The 20460-nt window shown below is 38.1% G+C and overlaps 2 protein-coding genes across 4 annotated transcripts; one reads left to right on the plus strand and one right to left on the minus strand.

Moving 5' to 3' along the window:
* Positions 1 to 9423: 9423 nt before the first annotated feature.
* Positions 9424 to 10677, minus strand: LOC124199467. Its single transcript, XM_046595289.1, has 2 exons — positions 10082 to 10677; positions 9424 to 10017 (listed from the first exon to the last, which is right to left on the minus strand). The coding sequence occupies exons 1-2, from the start codon at positions 10591 to 10593 to the stop codon at positions 9453 to 9455; spliced, it is 1077 nt and encodes a 358-aa protein (XP_046451245.1). The 5' UTR covers positions 10594 to 10677; the 3' UTR covers positions 9424 to 9452.
* A 225-nt stretch (positions 10678 to 10902) lies between these two features.
* LOC124199466 (large neutral amino acids transporter small subunit 2-like) lies at positions 10903 to 16091 on the plus strand. 3 transcript variants are annotated; one of them, XM_046595287.1, is made up of 15 exons: positions 10904 to 11210; positions 11493 to 11647; positions 11710 to 11823; positions 11937 to 12094; positions 12169 to 12243; positions 12311 to 12338; positions 12400 to 12525; positions 13542 to 13680; positions 13747 to 13870; positions 13974 to 14077; positions 14174 to 14345; positions 14437 to 14596; positions 14676 to 14768; positions 14932 to 15006; positions 15119 to 16091. In XM_046595287.1, the coding sequence occupies exons 2-14, from the start codon at positions 11524 to 11526 to the stop codon at positions 14982 to 14984; spliced, it is 1470 nt and encodes a 489-aa protein (XP_046451243.1). In that variant the 5' UTR covers positions 10904 to 11210; positions 11493 to 11523; the 3' UTR covers positions 14985 to 15006; positions 15119 to 16091. The 3 variants fall into 3 exon arrangements, with proteins under 3 accessions (XP_046451241.1, XP_046451242.1, XP_046451243.1); XM_046595285.1 differs by lacking the exon at positions 14932 to 15006 and having other exon boundaries at positions 10903 to 11215; positions 11496 to 11647; XM_046595286.1 differs by lacking the exon at positions 14932 to 15006 and having other exon boundaries at positions 10903 to 11209; positions 11492 to 11647.
* The last annotated feature ends 4369 nt before the right edge of the window (positions 16092 to 20460 follow it).

Consider the following 20460-nt stretch of genomic DNA (forward strand, 5'->3'; position numbering starts at 1 on the left):
TTAACTGTTTCTCACGCCAAAAACCGAGAGGGCCCGTGATGCATAGTCTCAGACTTCCGTCTTTGACCCTAACGGCTTTAACTGTACAAGTCGGTGGTAAATTATCAAGTGCGTAATTCGTGCGCCATATCAGTTTCAAGGCGTCCAAATGTCCCGTAAAAAATGGCAGCTAACGGAAACGGACAGCAACGCCTGCCGGTCTAAACCGTTCGAATGTTCGCATTGGCCAAAATGGAAACCAATAGCAGCCAGAATGCCAGATGGATGGACATTAGACATTAGACATTAGACAGCTATAGTACCCAAGCCACCAAGCCTGGAACTGAATATGGTCAAAAATGGGAAATCTATCCAAGAGACTAGTCCATCAACTTTTCTTTCCTCTCTCGCACACTTTTCCCTTTCATTTCGTCTTTGGGAATAAGGAGAGAGTCTCCTCTCCACACACAGTTGCAGTCGTTCCCAAAAACCCAATGAAATGAATCGCCTCCCTGTGTGCCACACCAGCAATCCATTCCAATCTCTCTCTTTCTAGGTAGATTATGTGAGTCTATGAAATTTTCGACCAAAACAGTCCCAGTGGTGGTGATTGCAACGAAAAGATTCTTATTCTTATAGCCTATGTGACCTGATGGCCTCGCGATATCAACCAAGGTCGAAATGGCCCCTTTTATTTTAGATTTTGGTTTCCAGTCTATTTCTGGGACTTGATACGTGAATTTGAGATCACCGTGTCACCCCCTTTTTTCTTTCTTTCCTTAATAAATCCGTTAGAATTTTCGACTTTCGTCTCCCCCTGAGAGGTTCACGCACGCCGTTGGACGCGTTTACGTTATTCGCCCCCGTCGCTGCTCGCTGCTCGCTGGGTGCTGGGTGCGGAAGTAGCAAACTCATGCCAACAACAAACAACGAGGGCGTGACCGTTGACGTGACTGGCTAATAATATGCGTGTGATCCCGTGCCCGCATTATCGCTGAATGAGAAAATCAAGACAAATCCTTCCCCCCCCCCCCTAAAAAAAAGCATAGACAAAGACAGGATTGGGTTGGAAAAAAACGTGTTCAAACTATCCAGCGATGATTTTGACCATTTCTTTTTCTTTAACTTTTTTGTCACCCTGTTTGTTTCTTCTCCGAAATGGTTTCTCCCGAAATCGGAATGATCTTGGATCTGCGTTTTCCCCCCTTTTGGCTTTTGTTGTCTTTTTTTTAGTTGAGTTTATTTTTTTGGCCAAAGCCACCACATCAGCACACAGCCGCTTTTGGCGTTCATTATCGACTGGGCATCGTCCATTTCACTCGGGCAAACGCCAGTACTATATACAGTAGAAGATCTAGGTTACCATTTGAAAAGAGAAAAAAAGATAAAAAAACCAGAAGAAAGCCGACATGAAGAACTTAAATCAAACAAAACCTAAGTAAGCCAATATCACAGAGATTCATTGGCTCCATTTCGGATATGATGTTGCGGGCGAAGAGAGATGGAATTACTGATTGGAACGACTCCACCTTATTTTGAATCTCGTTGCTGGGACTAGGATGCGGTTGGACTTGAAATGCTCCACAAGTTGGCTGCTGATGACGCCGTCTCATTTCCAAATGACACGGACCAATGGCAACGCTTGGCTGGACCAAGATGGACCGACGAATCGCGGCCGACGCCATGACGCATATACGTACACACGCGTTAGTAGTCCCGTGTGTGTGTGTGTGTGTCTTGCTGTTGGCTGATTTGCTGAATTGCTCGTGACCAGCAACTTTCTCCCCCCGGGTTCCACAACCCCGGAACAGAGAGAGAACCGCATGTCTTTGGCTCCCAGACTTATGGAAGACCCAATCGACTGGATTGGAAAAGAAAAAACAACAAAACAACAATCAAACAGAAATAAAAAGAAACAGAAACAGAAACAGAATCTCTGGCGAGAGTTCGATTCGCATGACATGACGTAACCTACTTTTTGTCCCCCTTAATATAATAACGCGTCTGTGTGTTTGTGCACTGCATCCGTGCTGCTGGTGAGAGTGATGCAAAGATAACGGTGATTATATAAAGACGGGCTGCAGGCAAAATACACCTCGACAACACCAAAATTGGAAACTCTTTTTCGTGATTTTTTTTTGTTTTTCGTTTTTGGTTTTCTGGTCGTGTTTGGTTGGTTGGTTGATGGCGGAGCGGGGATGCTGAATGAATGTAATCCAAAAAGTGATAATTGAAAAATAATTTCATTGGCCTGGAAGAGGCGAAAGGTTGGTAATAGAACTTTGCCATTCTATGGCGAAGGTAGGAAAAGCAAAAAAAGGTGACCTTAACCAAGCGGAGAAGGAAAGAAAGTTTCGAAAGTCCTCGTTAAATGAGAACCCGTTGAACACACAGATCAAAGCCATCTCCTTTCTTTTTCCTTTCTTTCTTTCTTTTCTTTCTTTCTTTCTTTCCTTCTTCTTTTCCTTCTCCTGTTGCGCTTCGAGTTTTCCTATTCGCTTCTTTCTTTCTTGCAGATTTCTTCAGAGAGAGATAAATAAATATGATTTGCATCTTACGTGATGCAGAGTCCTCCCGCGACAGAATGACAAATGCGTTAGAGACCTGCACCGGTATCCGTATTATGCAAGGGGACGAAATGGCCAATATCAAATTTTCATTGGGCAACTCTCCCTCGATTTGAAATCATTTTCTTTCGTTTTCATTTTCGTCTTTGCTTGTTTTTTCCTTTTTTTTGTTCATCATCTCATTTGGAATTCATAAGGTAACGGCGTCATTTATTGTAACAGGACTTTCGCCATCACCCGCCGGCCTTCACCGACATAGTCCAAAGAAATCAAAACAACCGACCACAACAATAATATTAGATATCCCGAGGATCGATCATGACGTGCTTGCGTCACGCCAGCCAGGCGCGGAAGAACTGCTGCGTCGAATGCCGAATGCCGAATGCCGAATGCCGAATGCCGAATTCATCCTTTCTCTCTGGCGCAGCAAATGCGATCGACGGATCGAGTACGCCAAGAAACGCGCAACGAATCAAAAGAAAGAAGAAGTCGAATCAAAATCAAAAGGAAAATGGGGAGACCGGTATTTTTGTGTACCGGTAACGGACCGGGTTAGCGGCTGGCTGGTGCTGGCTGGTGCTGGCTGAATGGCTGGCTGGCTGCCTTGCTGGCATATAATGGCGATGCCTTGTGAAAGAGAAACGGACAAATGCCGTGCATGCCAATAAACAGATGAAAAAGGCGCCTAAAAAGAGAAGGGACGGACGGGACTCTGACAACAAAAACCAAACCAAACAAACTTATAATATATTATTAAAGGAAAAATCGAAAGAAAAAGTGAGAACAGGTTGCTAAATTAAATGGACACATGGATATATTTAAACATAAAAGAATATTGAAGCAGACAACACCGGAGCGCGCACAATAAGTTATACCATAGACAACAGCACACACGGCGTCCTTGAGTTGTGAAAATAACTGGGCCGCCGGCCGCCTCTTCTCTCTCCTCGAAATAATTCCTCGAAATAATATCATACTAATAAATACGCAAATGTGAAATACCATCAAGAAATAAATAAGCCCCCCCCCCCTCTCCCCCTGTAGTAGCCGCTGTAGGAATAACTTTTGCGCCGAAGAAAAGTTCCAGCAACTGCTTCTCGCCGAGTCTCGCACGCGTATTGTAAATAATATTTCTATAGGTGCTGGCCAGAATGCCGGAGAGAAAGAGAGAGAGAGAGAATGGGAAAGTGTTCATTGTTTTTTCTTTTTCTTTTTCTTTTCCACCTTGCCCATTATTGGGCAATGGGTCACATGATGCCGGAGTCTTCCCTAAACGAAAAGAAAAGCGAACGTTAATGTTCTCTCTCGTCTCTCCTACGTGTTGATGGAAATTGGATGGCCGTTTTTTTCTTTCTTCAGAAGTCGGGCCCGTTCATTAAGTCTCGTAAAAAGGGAAAGTTGGCGACTACTTTTTTCTTTCTTTCTTTTTTTCTTTTTTTCTTTTTGACCGAGAGAAAGAGAAAAGACGCACGTACATCGTTATCCCAAAACATATTATAAACCCGACCTATGTTCTGAGACAGGCGACACTGTCTATTGCACACACACTTAATGCGTTTGTTTTATTTCGAATGAGAAAACCATTTGTTATATTGGCAAATTGACTTGAAGTTATAGCGACTTTTCGGCGAATCGACGAGACGTCCACCTTTTTCCAACGGGATATTAAAAAAAAACACGTCTAGCTATCTATTAAATATTCCTTGGCGGTTTTGAAAAATTGCAGCTAACAGACAAAACAAAACGAAATAAACAAATGAAATCGATTCGCAGAATTTTCAGCCGCGTGCCGGATTGGAAGCCCCGTCAACGTTTTTTGGCGGAGTAAACTTTCAAAGTTGGCTCGTTTTCGTGGACATATGTATATCCTTTCACCTTTCACCACGACGGGAATAAAATAAAAAAAAAAATAAAAATAAAAATAAAAATAAAAAGAGACTGAAAAATCAACCGCCAACTATTTCTTCGTCCTGCGGCTCATCCAGCTTTCACGAACCACACTTGGTCTCATCGCACCAAACTAATAATCCAAGTGCTCTACACACACAACACACAATCGCAACCGCACTCTATATACTCTAGATACGTTATTACGAACAAAATGAAACACAAGATAATTAGCGCAAAAACCAACCGAGTGCCACACACAATCCGCGTGGTGCCTTCGCTATTATCGACCGATTAAAGGCATCGACGATATAATATCAACAAAAAAAATATATAACTTTCTACTCTTTTGCATGCAGTAAAAGAAGAAAAAAAAGGGGGTCTGAATAAGTAGGCTAATGCTCCGCGATAATGCATGCTGAGATTTCGAAATTCTGAGAAATACAGTAGATGCTTAATGACAGCCATTGTAGTACTGTACCCTATCATCATTCTCCGGGATGTGACTCGCATTCAGTTAGCAGGCCTTGCCCTTGACCGTGATTGCGTTATATATTCACACGTGAGCCTTTTTTGCACGAAAAACGTTGATCAAAAATTGTACTTAGTATTCCGTTTCTTTTTTTTTAAAAGTTTGAATTTCGTGACATGTTCCATAAAAGTGTTGAGATCAAAAAGATCAGCCGACCTCCGATGAATTGTGTTCGTCGCAGTATAATATCCCAAACTGAGTTTGTGTTCCAAGACTCTTTCTTTCTTTCTTTTCTTGTTGGTTATAATGGCGTTTTGCTGTTTGAAACATGTGACCTTCCCCCGGAGCCATAGACTTCCTGGTAAAAGTCAGAGCAACAGGCGCACGAGCTGCTGCTGGTCGGGTGAAAGGGGGCACACACACAACCGCCTAGGAGGGCACACGTCAACTTCTCTAATGTGAAATCGACTTTCCTTTCTCTTTTCATAAATAGCAATGAAACTAGCTTTTTGGGAAGGAAGGTAGCCGGCCAAACTTGGGCCATGCAAACGGCTATGCGCTATTCTACTATAGTACAGCTCTAGCTCCTATAGAATCTTATAGATCTCCTTTCGCTTGGGCTATATATCAGTGATATATCAATCCCTTATTCAGCCCCTCCAGAAAGTGACCTTCCCTTATAGCGCTGCTGTGTGGCACGAGGACCAATCCCTTCGTCCAAGGATATGAGCACCAAAAATCAAATGAAATTGGGGTCTATCCTTCCAAAATGATTTCTACCTACCTTTCTATATGCACACATAGTCGCATACTTCCCGTCTTGTCAAATCAAGCTAGCAGCAGAGAGCAGACCCCCATATTGACTGTAACAGATAGTCGAGGTTGACCGTATTTATGGAGGGCCCAATGACACATCTTGTTTTCTCTTCCTCGACGAGAAAGACCCGTTCACTTTCCATTTCCCACCTCCATTTCCAAACGGCACTCGCCTTACCCTCGATATCCGACAGGTTGCCAGCTCATATCGCATTGGAGAAAATGAGGATAACACATTTTCTCCTCTGCTTATATACAACGGCCGTTGGTTCTTTCCCCCATTTCAACCAAAATGCATGTATATTTAACAGAAAATACCGGAAAATACCAAACTATAGGTGGACTGGTGGAAACTTTTTTTTTGTCCTAGGCTCCTAGTTCCCCCACTCTTTTTATATTTATACTTTTTTATTTTTATTTTTTTTTGGTCTCCTCCATTTGTGATGGGATGTTTCTGTGTTCCTTTCCAGTGGACTAGGTCACTGGGTCACAGGTTCATCGACGGGTTCTATAACTAAACCCACGACCGGATGGAAGGGCAACACAGAGAGCGCATGCTGCATAATGCTGTTGCCTATATTTTGTTCCATCAGCGCCCTACAAAGAAATGTTCATCCTCCAAGACAACCCTCGCTTTCCTTTAACCAACCTTCGTCATTCAGTTATTCTATTTCGGATAGATTCCTTTTTTATTTCCACGTCAACCAACGACAAACATATCCACCACTTTCCGAATTCCGACTCTTACAAAACGATTAGGTTTTGTCATTTGGTTTTATTTCTTTTGCATTGCTTCCATTTAACACGTTCGAAAATGACATTACAACTCTGCTTATTATATTCTAATTCTATTTTGCTAATTAAAATGTATATAGCTTGTATTTATTCATTGACTGCAACATCAAAAGAAGAGACAGAGCTGGCTGCTGGCCCTTGTTTCAATTCAAGGATATCCTTGGTCGACTTCGAATTCTAGAGAATTCGACATTCTATTTTAGCCTCTTTGCAACAGAGCCAGTGTCTTTGCGCATTCCATCGTGACCATAGTTAAATGAATTTCAATAGTCTACCCTTTTTCTCGTGCACATATATTACCATATTTAGTTGTGTGTATGCCAAACAAGGGTTCTTAGAATCACACACTTATGTAGTCTTTAAAGGGCGCTAAATGATCAAATGAATGTTATACAGCCTTGGTTTTTCGAGACTGACAAAAATTTGGACATTTCTACATTTGTGGTGTAGTCAATAATCAAGTTGTCTGGAAACAATCTCGCGTTCCAGATTGACGCAAACACAAGCATCAAATTGTAAGGTCATCTAGATTGGTTGCAACCTTCGGATTTTTTTCCCTTCTGGATTCATAGGTCCAAGGCGTTTCCTGTCTTGCGCTCGCATTCATCGGTCATTCATTGACGTACATATTTTGGTAGCGTCTTCCCTGCATCGCTGATTTCGACTTCAATTTATAGTCTTTGGACATGTCTCGTTTCGTATGTCGTAAATTGATTCCGCAATTATTTTAGCCGGAGGATTATTTAGCCATTAAAAATAGATGAAATGTTGCACGAACGATGGTGCTGGCCAATGGTGTAGATGATTACATATGTGAAAAGTAAGACTGTCACAACGCTTACTATTAGCTGGAATGAAATTCATTCTGTAATGGACTCAAAACAAAACGAGACCAATTTTACGGAATTTAAAATGACTGGCTGTGTTGAATCCTTGGGATTGAAATCATAAGTGTGATTTGAAAAATTTCGGGTTGTTTTCGCTTTTGTTCGTTCGGGATCAAAATTGGAAAACACCGATGTTAACCGGAAGAATTATAATAAGAACTATTGCGATCCATAAAAATATTATAACCATGATCTGTGGCGAAAGAATCCGGGTTACCAACCGACCCGGGTCAATCATTTGGCGAATTTCAGATTTGTGAAAAAATAATGAACGAAATAACGAAAACCAAATCAATTCATGGCGCCATGTGTACAAGGACGTGACTTAAAACAAATTTTTATATTTCAAAGTTTGTGTAAAAATTCAATCATTGGCTTGATTGTGTATTCTACCTTGTGTTTTTTTTTTAAAGGGCGAATTTCTATTACTTCTTACGTAAGAGGAAAGACTAACTGCCTCAACGTAAACCTGTTATTGCTTTGTCTAGGTTAATATCGCATTTGTATATTTTTTCGAAAGTTGCTCCGAGCCTTTTTGTGTTTTTCCCTTCATCTTACATTGCCAAATAAGCTGCGGATTTCATCACCATTCTTGGAATGCCTTCTTGCTAGCATCCTGCAAAATAGACACGATTAATTATGTTCAGATAAATACAGGAAGTTTACGTCAAGACTTGTGTGTTGGAATACCAATCAAAAAGCGAAGGTCCCTTTGGTGCGTTTTGGTGGTTTACGAAGAAATCAGTAGACCCTATGAGCGATAAATGCATAAGCCCCGGAAAGCCCTAATCTACTAGATAATTTTTGTTGCCCTTCTGACATTCTCCTCAAATAACTCTTTCCAATCTACTTGTGTCTTTTCCCCGCTCACTTAACATATTTTGAAAACAAGTAAATATGAATAACAGAAGACCACTGGCCACTTACAACAATGGCATATTTTGATACTTGCTGGTCTGATTTCCTTTTGTTAAATTGTTTTTGAATGCTGGTGTTCTAAATCTACTCTATCTGTATTCATACCAAATTGTCGTCTAGACCGCATTCCACGACTTACATGTTTCTTGATCTTGACGTTCTAGATGGACTGAAGAAAAAAAAATAATGTAAATAATAAATTGTTTGAAAAGTATTTCTAAGGAATCAAGACTATGGTTTGCAGTTTGCTACATGATCAGTATAACCACATATGATTCTAAATCTGATAAACAAACATTTAACAATAACAAACGATTACTATCGTCGTGGCTTATTAGTCAATACAAATTGCTGTTTACATTATTTTATTTGAACCGTTCAGTCAACATTTCGTGAATTTATTTTTGTTTTTTAACTTTAACCGTGGTTTATAAAAGCGATGCGAAAAACCTTCATCTTGTAAATAACGAAAAAAATTTAAATCATCAAACAGAAAATTTTGTAAAAGAAAAGAAAATTTGTCATTCTGCCAACAACGTCACGGCAAAACGGATAAACAAGCCATATTTTATTATTTCTTGGTTTTTAAAGTCCCTTCCTGGATTTAGAAGTACAAATACACACCGGAAGAATGCAACTGAGTAGGCTAAGAGATCGCTCAGTTAAATAAACTGCGTAACTTAAGTTTATTTTAATATAGCCTAAAATATTCCCAGGAAAACGAAGAACATTTAGTAAGAACGACCAGTCTAGACTGGTCTTTTTAACTTTTCCTAGATAGGAAAAGTTAGTGTACAAACAAATAATTAACAAAGATTGTACACTAAGAGAAAATGTCGTTGAAAATAAACTGGAATTGCTATGCTTTCCTTTAATCAAGCATTAATCATCACTACCGATTTCTATCACTTCCGTTTAAAATATTCGCGGTCTAGTAGAATACAAAAGTACAAAAGAAAAAAAGCATCGATTCTAATAGTAGCAGAGACATCTTGTGTTAAAATGCGTTTATAAAGTATACGAGAGATTCGATAAGAGATGTCTCTGATAGTCTGATGTTCCTGAGGTAAAATCAATTTGGTCTCAGGTGGCGCGCCAGCAATATCGGGAAATGATTTTATTCGATAGCATTTACATTCCATCCACAACATACATTTTCAACACATCATGACATTTATTATCGAAATTATATAAGTTAATGAAGTCCTCACGCGAATCCCTTTCCAGTAGTTCCCCAAAATCTTCATCATTTTCTTCGTGGGACCAATCCTCAAGTGTTTTGTCCCATTCATTCACAAATTCTTGTTGACTGCTGTCTAGTTTAAGAGGACGCGGGGGAAAATCAAAAGGTAGAAGAAAATTCCATTTGATTTCTTCAACTACATCTCCATGGTTCAAGGACTCAGCAGCACTACAAATAGTTCTTAGATACAACTCATAGTTTTTACAATTAAATCTACTATTGTCACGTAAATCTTTCAACTCATTTTGGATTTGATACAAAATTGTTTTTTTATCTTCATCAACTTTCCATTCTTTCATCAGTGCATCACTAGGACAGCTTCTTGCTACTTCTTCTTCAGATAGAGTTGAATCAGCTGTTTCCTGTGCAAACTGTAACATATCAAAGCTTCTGTAAACATTCAGAAACTTATATTGATGTTGCAGTACTCCTCTACCAAATTTGTCAATCAGTCTGTGTAGCACAAAAATAAATTAATTACTTGTTGAACACAAATTATAAGAAAAACTTCACTCACAAAATCTGTTGACAACTAAGACATTCCTCATGCCAGCCTAAAGAAATGTTGCTTACTATTAAAAAGTTAATGAATTTAATTCTGATGCTTCCATCTTCTTTACGGAGTTTGATTAAGTTGTAGGGCAAATAAAAATTTAGGCCATATCGAGTCAGGAGTCTCAACACCTCATTCTGTTGGTTTTGGTCCATTGAGCTGTCTAGAATGGACCTGAGAACTGAAGAGTTGTGTTTCTTGATATCAAATCCACTTTGAATAATGCAAGATATTATTGGCATAAAATCTTTCGCATTATAGTTTTCACACAATAATTCAATTCCATTGTTCTTATTAGCATCAGTTTGATTGACATCTGCACCTTGATCAATGGTAGCCTGAATCAGTTTAAGTAAATCATCTGCACGATAATCCTTACAAAGAACAAGAAAATCGGCATTTGTTTTTTCTATTGATTTTATTTCTTCTGTGAACGATGACATCGATATAACATTCTTTTCACAGATGTGTGCCATTATGATGAAAATAAAACGCACGAATTAAATTCAAACTCTAACTCTAACAAAGTAAAGTGTAAAGCAGACTAAAACGTCGTAACGATGACAACATCTCAAGGGAGTTCTCCTTGGCATCTAGCGACGAAAAAAGAAACCAATTTATTGCCAATGGCAATTCAACACTTTTGTTTGCACTTTGCAGGGCCTCCTTTTTCTCCTCCTTCATGGTTGAGGCAAGACCTACAGAATCTTGGGCCTCCCTCCCTAAACCGTTTAATTCCATGTAGAAATACCTAGCGCCCCTAGCGGAAAGAAGTTGGTTCCTTCTGTCACATTTTGGGGGCGTAGCGTAAGCGTGCGTAACCACCAACCAGTCAAGTGCATATACCTCTATATCGTACTAGGTTATAGACGCTGCTCGTGAATTTGGTGATTTTAACCAGAAGTTCATTCTTCTTTGGACAACGGCCACGGCTCTTTCATTACACTAGCGTCATCAGGAAGTTCAGTCAAGCGTGACGTGTCTTGTCGTAGTGTTCAGTGATTATTCGGCGTATTATTTCTTCATTCTAATTCCAATATCACCTCGTTACTGTGTTTGACGGCGTCTACCGAAAGTTGAATTCATCATTAGTTTTAGGTAACTATGACACGCTTTTCTTGATTTTTGCAGATCAAAACGGAGATCGGGAGATTTACTGAGATTGTCATGAACTCTGCAATTATGTTTTTGTTGAGCTTATTACATTTGAATTAGTGTTAAATGCAAGAAGGACAAATTACAGTACGTCATTAATCCGAGTTTTAATAGATATGTGTTAAATTCTACTCCAGTTGTTATGAACGACGAATCACATTTAATAACAAACAACTTGCAAATATTTATATATTTTTTTTCAAATTAAATCACCCAATACTAGTTGCATTCTGGATTCAATTTTCTGACAAATGGAGGAAAAAGCGGGAACAAAATACGCTGAAGTTCCACAGAATGAGGAACATACCGCTAAAGACAAGGATCAACCTGAGGGAGGCGCTGTTAGGCTTCAAGCCAAGATGAGTCTCATAAACGGTAAAAATTTCTAAGAAAAATGAATGATCTGTTCAAACAATACTTCGATCATAAATTGAAAGGCGTCACCGTTATCGTCGGCAGTATCATCGGTTCAGGGATCTTCATTTCTCCTACCGGTGTGTTGGTTCAAACGGGAAGTGTGAATATGGCTTTGATCGTTTGGATTGTCTCGGGTAAGATCGCCTCTTTATTTCTTATTGCTAATTGAATTGACAACAATTTTCACACTTCCGCAAATAATGTTTTAAATTTATATTCCTTGTTGAATTCTTGGCTCTCATTATAGGTATCTTCTCGATGATTGGAGCTTACTGCTATGCCGAGCTGGGTTGTATGATAAAGAAATCGGGTGCTGATTATGCTTACATCATGGAAACGTTTGGCCCTTTCTTGGCATTTATCCGTTTATGGGTTGAATGCATGATTGTGAGACCTTGCTCACAGGTTTGAAAAGCTCAAATTCAATTTTCTTAACTCGTTAAATACAATTCCATTCTTTTTTTGTATTTATGTTATAGGCTATAGTAGCCTTGACCTTCTCCATTTATATTTTAACGCCTATGTTTCCAGAATGCAGTCCACCAACAGAATCGGTATGTTTTTTTGCAAGAATTATTAATCGAATACATGCAACAATTGATTTTTCCTCCATTTAATTAGGTTCGATTATTAGCTGCTGCCTGCATCTGTAATTATTGCTTATCTAATTGATCATTATCAACATTAATTGAAATGAATGAATGATTTAGGTATTTTAACGTTTGTCAACTGTTGGGACGTGAAATGGTCGACTCTTGTACAGGATACATTCACATATGCCAAACTAGTGGCATTGTTCATTATCATGGGAACTGGCGTCTACCAACTTTGTACCGGTACGTTTTAGTTTCGTATTTTCTTAAATATATGCAATATAAGGAAGTAGTTTAATTACCCCCGAAAATGTTTTGGAATTCCCTCTCCGTTAGATTTAGAATTCAAAGAAACAAAACAATGCTATGGGTACTGACGTCAGAAAGAGAACTGGTGCTCTTTATCGATTGGTTTGCATTTGTCATTGTCCCCTTTCCTCCCTATCCCTTACAAGCTTTTACTGACTGCATCCGGATGTCCTCGATACCGTTTTATCCATACCAATTGTAGACGTTAATTGCTTCCCTTGCGATCCGTCTGTCGCATCACAAGTTCATATTTTGACAACATGACATTTTAAGATCACGGGTTTCTTTTTTAAAATCCCGTTGTATGTCATTGCGGTTCTTTTCGACATGGTGCAATTGTTAGGAAAAACCCTGTAAAAATATCTGGTTGTTTTTTTAAAACTTTATGAGCGAGAACATTTCCGCCTCGGTACCTCGTTTGTATGTGACTGTGTGATAGCGGAGTCTATTCATCGTCGTCGTTTGTTTCATTTGGCGTGAACCTATCAGCTTTTTTCTATATGTACTAGCAATACGTTAGCTCTGCTCCACTATCGCTCTTGTGCACGTGGTACTACTCAGCAACGTCTTATTGTGAAAAACGGTACTGCAAACTATTGCATCTGAATTGTCTTTCTTGTCGTAGTCACGCTGTGTTGACTGGAGAAGATCTTCGGGCTCTTTGTTTTGGTTATTTATTGATTTTTCGGGAAGGAAATTATTTTATATCCTTTATGCTACTGCCACCTGGCGATATGTTTTACGTTCCGTGAAATTGTTAAATCGACTTCGACTCGGATTCAGACGGAGAATATTTCGATTTAGAGAGGAAAATTAGGTTTGAAATCTATATTGCAAACGCTATGTTACGATCCATAGCTTAAGTCCTTTATGAAACTATCAACAAAAGTTTTTTTTCTTCTCTCAGCCATGTCAGTTAAGTTTGTTCTTATTGAAATTTTTTAATGTAGGTCACACTGAATATTTTACATTCGAAAACACGGAAACTGACATTACGAAGCTTTCTTTGGCGTTTTATTCGGGATTATTCGCCTACAATGGATGGAATTATCTGAATTTCATTATTGAAGAGCTTCAAGATCCTGTCAGGTAGGCTTTTACAACATTGTTTTATTATTGGGTAATATTTAATTTAATCAATTTACAACACATCAGAAACCTACCTCGCGCTATTGCCATTTCTCTCATTACGGTGACTGTTACTTACGTGTTTACAAATGTAGCATTTTACACTACATTATCTCCCCTTGAAGTGCGAGGGTCTACTGCAGTTGCGGTGGTATGTTCTTAGTAAAGATGTTTCTCGCTAGATTAATTTACTATTATTTTTTAAAAATAATTTCCTGTTTTGTTAATTTGCGAAATGTGTTATTTGCATGAAGACTTTCGCCGAACGCTTGTATGGGCCTATGGCATGGATCATTCCCGTGTTCGTGGCGATGTCAACATTTGGAGCTGTCAATGGTGTATTATTAACATCATCTAGGTAACAAAAAAAAAAAAAACAAAAGAAAAATAATCACAAATTAATTTATTTGCCTTCTTACGTTTTTTTTTTTTTTTTTTTTTCATTTTGATGCAGATTGTTCTATGCTGGAGCTTGTGAAGGACAAATGCCGGAAATTCTTACCATGATTCAAGTTACACGGCTGACCCCCACTCCTGCTGTCCTGTGCATAGCGATGCTCTCTCTCATTTACTTAGCGTCGGATAACGTCTACAGTCTTATCAATTACGTTGGATTTGCAACCTGGGTAGGTTTCAATGGTTGATAACGAAATTGACCGAAAGAGGTTACACATTTTTCAGAATAACATGTGATAATTTTTTTAAATTTTATTTTAGTTGAGCATTGGCTTAGCAGTAGTATGTATCCCATATCTGCGATGGAAACGTCCTGATCTTGAGCGCCCGATTCGAGTTAACCTCTTTTTCCCCATTATTTACATTATCGCTACAATCTTCATCACGGTGGTCCCGTGTATTGCATCTCCTGTTGATACGGGTAAATAATGACACCGTTTACCAGAATTTATCCACGAAATCTCAAAATTACTCACGAATATTCTCTTTGTGGCAAATAGGATACGGAGCGTTGATTATATTTACGGGCGTTCCCGTATATTTTGTGTTCATTTATTGGGAAAACAAGCCACACTGCATCCGCAAAGCCCTGGGTAAGTTTCGTATCGATACTTTTTAACTGTAGTGGATGTAGTTCGATGTTTTGCACGATTTGAATTAGTTTCTTTGGTTAAGCTTGTTTTATTTTGTATTTTTTAAAATTATTATTTCCTTTGTTTATTTTATCTTTTTTGTTATTTTTTGTTATTGTGGCAGCCTCATTAACTGTCACCCTACAGAAGATGATGGTTGTGGTCAGCCCCGAGTGACTTTTTTTTAAAACCCTATTTCGTAAGTACCGTCGTTTCGTAAAGTGTTCACCTTGTTTGTTTACGATTTACAGTACAAATTTATCATAAATCAGTCTTTTTACCTTCAAATCCATCTTCTCCATTTTTTACAGTTGCTTTCACCGTATTCATGCAGAAGATTATGGTCGTGGTTGGAGCTGAGAAACCAGCGCAGGTGTAAAGCTGCTCATCTTCCCACAAATGATTGATCTGGTTCTTGGTTTTCCATTTGCTTTGATTGTGTTTGGTTATTTTTTTTTTACTGTTATCTGTTTCTAATCAATCATGGTTTTTCATGTTCAGAAACCGGTAATGTAAGGTTGATCTCTTGTTGGAAACAGTCAGTGAGTCTCATACGCATTTCACACGTTATATGTTTACATAGGTTCTTATGTTTAATATTTCGAGATTAGCCTAAAATGTTAGCCGGATGAAAAACTGTCTTGATTTGGTTACCAAAGATGTGCATCTGATCCAGAAAATTTGCCCTGATATAAAATATTCCCCGTCTCAACAAGCAAAAATTTTGTACTGGGATTCGGTTATTTGAACCCAGCTTTGCACTCTGTCCCGCACAATAGCACCTCACCCAGTCTTTAGCTCACACTGCCTCGGGGTAACAAATTTTAGCTCGAGTAATTTTCCTGAAATTTGCACGGTGTAAAGTTATAAAAACTGGGACTCACCACCTACAAGTGCCACGGAGTATGACAAAGCAGAGGCCTTCGGATACACTTTATTCCGCTCACAATATCATACTTTCTCTTTTCAAATTGCGCATTGTGATTAAAAAACAGTTAAACACGAGTGAATGTTTGATTTATGGTTTTGAAACATATGATTGAACAAATTTAGCTGTAAAATCAATGGTCAATAGCTTATCAGTAATTAATGAGTGTATTTATTTACATTATTTATTCATACAACAGCTTCTTCAGAAAAGAATTACACTACAGACATCTTTTTAGACCATTAATAAATACATAAGATGAACATATGATTACTCATTTAGTTAAAAACAAATCTGGAATCCCCTTTAAGATGAAATAGTGTGTGTAATAAATAGTTTGATGTAATGTTCACGAATTTAAAAAAATTTGTAATTGTCTACAACCACCTGTTGTATTTCTTCCTGTTTATCGTTGCTAGACAGTAATGCCGTGCCAAGTGAGTAAAAAATATTAAGTTTACTGTAAGTTAAGTTTTCATTTGAAATTTAATTTTATAAACGTGTAGTAAACGTCAGACGATCCTGCTGTGCTTATAGTTCAGTGTCTTCCAAGTTAATTGTCGCCCAAAGTCCCAATCATTGTGCATACATCACGCTGACGTGTTTTTTCAATGGTTAATCGAGTCATAAAAATTACTGTTGGGATGTGCCTATTTCAGCTTATTTAATATAGTAAATAATGCATGTTTGTCTAATACAAGTGAGCGCGATGTGTCAACTGAGGACCACATGATTTAAAAAAAGTACAATATGGCCACAGCATAGCCTACTCTAATCACAGCCATCCGGCGAGCTATCTCGCCTGTATTGTCCAAATAATAGCCTACTCTGTTTGGAGTTGTTTGAATGGAGTTGTTTGAACTTTGAATGTCCAAAAAAGGCGGAGTAAAAGAGGTGGGCCAACAAGTACAGACAAGTAACAATCACGTGACTAGGCGGGGCTTATCGGTACAGAGAGAGATAGCCCGCGCCCGCCGTGTGGCCGTTATTAGAGTAGACTATGGGCCACAGGAATGCGTGTAATGTGACTAAAACACGGACATGAAAGGCGCAATTTCGACTCAGATTTCAATTTTAATTTTTCGGGATCGATGGCTTTTTTATCAACACGTCATCCTCAACCTTTCCAAGTGTCTCTTCTTCTACGCCGTCTCACCTCATCAGGACCACAAACTTGCCCCTCTACCTTTGGAAATGGGCTCCGGCATTCTTCAACCGTCTGCTGAAGTCAAACACCTTGGCGTCACATTTGATTCCCATCTTTCGATGTCCTCCCACATTCGCAATATTTGTCGGTCCTCTTTCTTTCACTTGTGGCGTATTAGCAAAGTTCGGCGCTTTCTTGATCCTCTTACTACTAAAGGGGCATTCACACTGCCACTAACGCAACGTTACGGAGCAAAGCGTAGCGTAGCGCCACCTGGTGTGACGGAAGAATATGTACTGTAGCGTAAGGGTGTTTTAAGCTCCTCCCCACGCTCAACGAGCCGGTTTTTGTTTTTCTCGTGTAGGGCCTTTCCTAATCATCCGATTTGTAAAATAAATGTTTATTGTATTTGTCTCGCTTTTTTCTATCTCCATTATTTTTAATTTTGTTTTAGAGTCTTTAGTTTACCCGCTACCGATTTTTAAAGTTGCGGAAAAAAAGTGGGCGTGGAAAAATTCGGGGCTTATATGGGACAGGGCGAAACACTCTAAATTTAGCACTAAAATATTGTTATAAATAAATTAAAAAAATACCATGCTATATAATGTGCTATATTTGCCACCTAGTATTTGTTTTTCGCTATGTTTTTAGGTTATTGCTAAATTAAGAAAATTATTTGTTTAAAAATTATAATTTTTTCACCGTTGCCACTAAGCTAAGCTCCACCAATTAACGAAAATGTCAATCTTATTTTGATGGGGTTATCCGGACGGCATACACAAAATTGTGGGTTGTGCTAAACACACCGCAGGCAAAGGGAAAACAAATTTTTACTATACTTTATTTAATTTCATTTGATTTCTTGGATTTCCGTTACTTTAAGCCAACTCAAAAGTTATGCCATCAAAACGGAAATTAAATTTCGGTTCGATTGGTATATTTATACATAATAATATTGGGTAAAACTATTTAAATATATTTAGTCTTAAACTGTCCGAAAAAGCCCCTTTTGTGGAACCGGACCAAAAGTCAGTAAAACTAAACCGTTTATATTTAAGCTTAATTTATAACTAAAAAACATTTTTAAAAGAAGTTTTTAAAAGAAGAATACCTGGGCTACATTTTGGTACAAAAAACAAATACTTATATTAGCTTTTACTGAAAGAAATGTGAACTATTACACAGTTTGCAAAATTTTGTCCGGAATAGCCCCGCTCTCTCCTATGTGTATGTCTATTTCTAATGCAAACTTCGAATAAGCTCTCCTTGGCTTCGAATAAGCTCGGCTGCTCTTGTTTGTTCTGACCTTTGCCAAGATTTGCCCGTGCTCCATCATCTATCTGGGTCGTCTTGACGGTCACGTGGCCCTACGTTATTATCATTTGCGAGTTCTTGTCTTTGGGGTTGATGGCGACAGGACATTTCAACAGGTCTGAAATTATACTTAACTATACATATTATACTAACATAATTATACTATTTACTGGTTTTAAATTTACATAAATACATTAAAAACGCTGACATAAAACGGATCCTTACAAAGAATCAGGGTTGTTAATATCGCAAAAAAGTATTACTGATTGCGATAGTGATACTGGTGTTTTTTTTATTGCCAACTATTAACTAAAGATGAAGTTTTAAAATCGTAGCCTATCGGTTCGATAATCGCCTATAGTCGCCGATACTTTTTACAACGTTGCAAAGTTAAAAAAATTCTCATATATTTTAATTACATATTTTTTTTCAAGAGCAGAAAACTATATTAACGATATCCCTGGTTTTCCAGCTGGGCCGTGGTATTTAAAAACTTGGATGGACGAATACACCACTGTAGTGCTCATCCATTTTCCGCTGTCGTTTAATGCTACTTAAAAACAGTCTGCAGTTAAAAGAAACTAGCGCTTCGACGATGAAAACGCGATTATCGATCGATACTGATTTTGAAATCTATCGCGCGATAATCGCTCGAACAAAATTTTTTATTCCCGATGACGATTTCATCGTTCATCGCGGTGATATTAACATCCCAACAAAGAATAGATAAGGAAAAGACCCAACTTAGGACTTATTGGCACATTGTCCTTTACATGGTCGGACATAAGATTTTTATATTCTGATTTTTTTGTAGCGATAAACAATTCAAGGAGGATAATTCAATTAATGAGTGTATAATTCCCGCGATTCTTTTTTTTTAAACATAATTTTCGCCTAATTCACTCTTCATATTATATATGTATATATTTCTAATGTCTGGTATTTAAAATCAGAATATTGAAAACATAGAATTAAGTTTTACTTCAGTTTGGCAATTGGACTTTTGCTTGGATACGCATTTACATATTCTTTTTGCAATTCTTTTTTTATTTTACAAGTTCTACTTTTATCAATTTCTTTAAATTTGTGATGGAAACTCCTTGACGAACATGACCCTACAAATGCCAAGTTGGTAGTACTTGGCTAATTTTTTTCAATATTCCTTGTTATTTTAAACTGCCTTTTATTGTGTTATGCTTTGAATATTCACCGAAACAAAAATCGCGTAATCTGGTTTCTATATGAAAATCTAACTTGTTAGAAGTGTCAAAAAGTAAGCGGCAATAGCAAAAAAGTCCATACTGCAAACAAGGGAACTTTTCCCCTTTGTTGCTAAAATTCAGTTCAATTAATAATGTTGCCCTGCCACTCAGTTTCAGTAAGTGGTTGTCCTCGCCAAATTTTAAATTTGGAGACGAGTGGTTCGACGACTTTTACGGCAATAACACAACTCCTGGTGGTTGTGCAGTTATACATCTGTTTCGGCTGTTATCGGAACCTCGTCGTAGACTTAATTAGAGTTTAAATTAGAGTATGTTTTTACACAAGTCAAAGAATGAGTTCAGAAGTCCAGAGCCGATACTACCCAATCGACCTGAATAGTGAAGAGGTTTGGGATGGTACGGAAATTGTCGCAAGCAGTAAATGCGTGAAATCCAGGGAAGGACTTGCAGGAAGAGGCTCTGAATTTCTTTGAAAGAGAATTTATGATTTTATTTGAATGACGTTTACAGAAACTTTGTATTGTATTCAACCATCAGCTAGCAAAACTTGTTGTTTTCATGTTCACCTTGTTATCTTGATTGCATTTGAAGAGAAAATCTTTTTTTCGTTTGCAGGGGTATAGTAATGTATTTTTCTTTGTGAAAGTTAGAAATGAGACAAATGATTTAACTGCTGTTTTAGTTAACAGATTTTAAATGGATACTTACCGTAGTACCTCGATCATTACATCAAGTAAGTTGGATAAATCTATAGCAACCTGATTCAAGACCCGTTTGATGAATTATTCGATTTCGTATCGCCATGATATAATTTATGTGTCTTTTGAATAAATGGGACGTCTGATTGTAAGGCTTACTCGGCGTCAGCATGCTCGGCATAATGTCAAATTTCTTTGATCTCCCTCGTTTTAGTGGGTGTTGTAAATGTAACTTCAGTGCAATAGTTCGTAATAGTGCACAATCAGCAAGAATTGAGCAGAACTCAGTAAGCCAAATGTGTGCTAAAGCGATTCTAAAATTTTCAATTTTATTCCAGAAAGG

This window comes from Daphnia pulex, chromosome 8 (genome assembly GCF_021134715.1).
Source record: "Daphnia pulex isolate KAP4 chromosome 8, ASM2113471v1".
In the NCBI taxonomy this organism is placed as follows: domain Eukaryota; kingdom Metazoa; phylum Arthropoda; class Branchiopoda; order Diplostraca; family Daphniidae; genus Daphnia; species Daphnia pulex.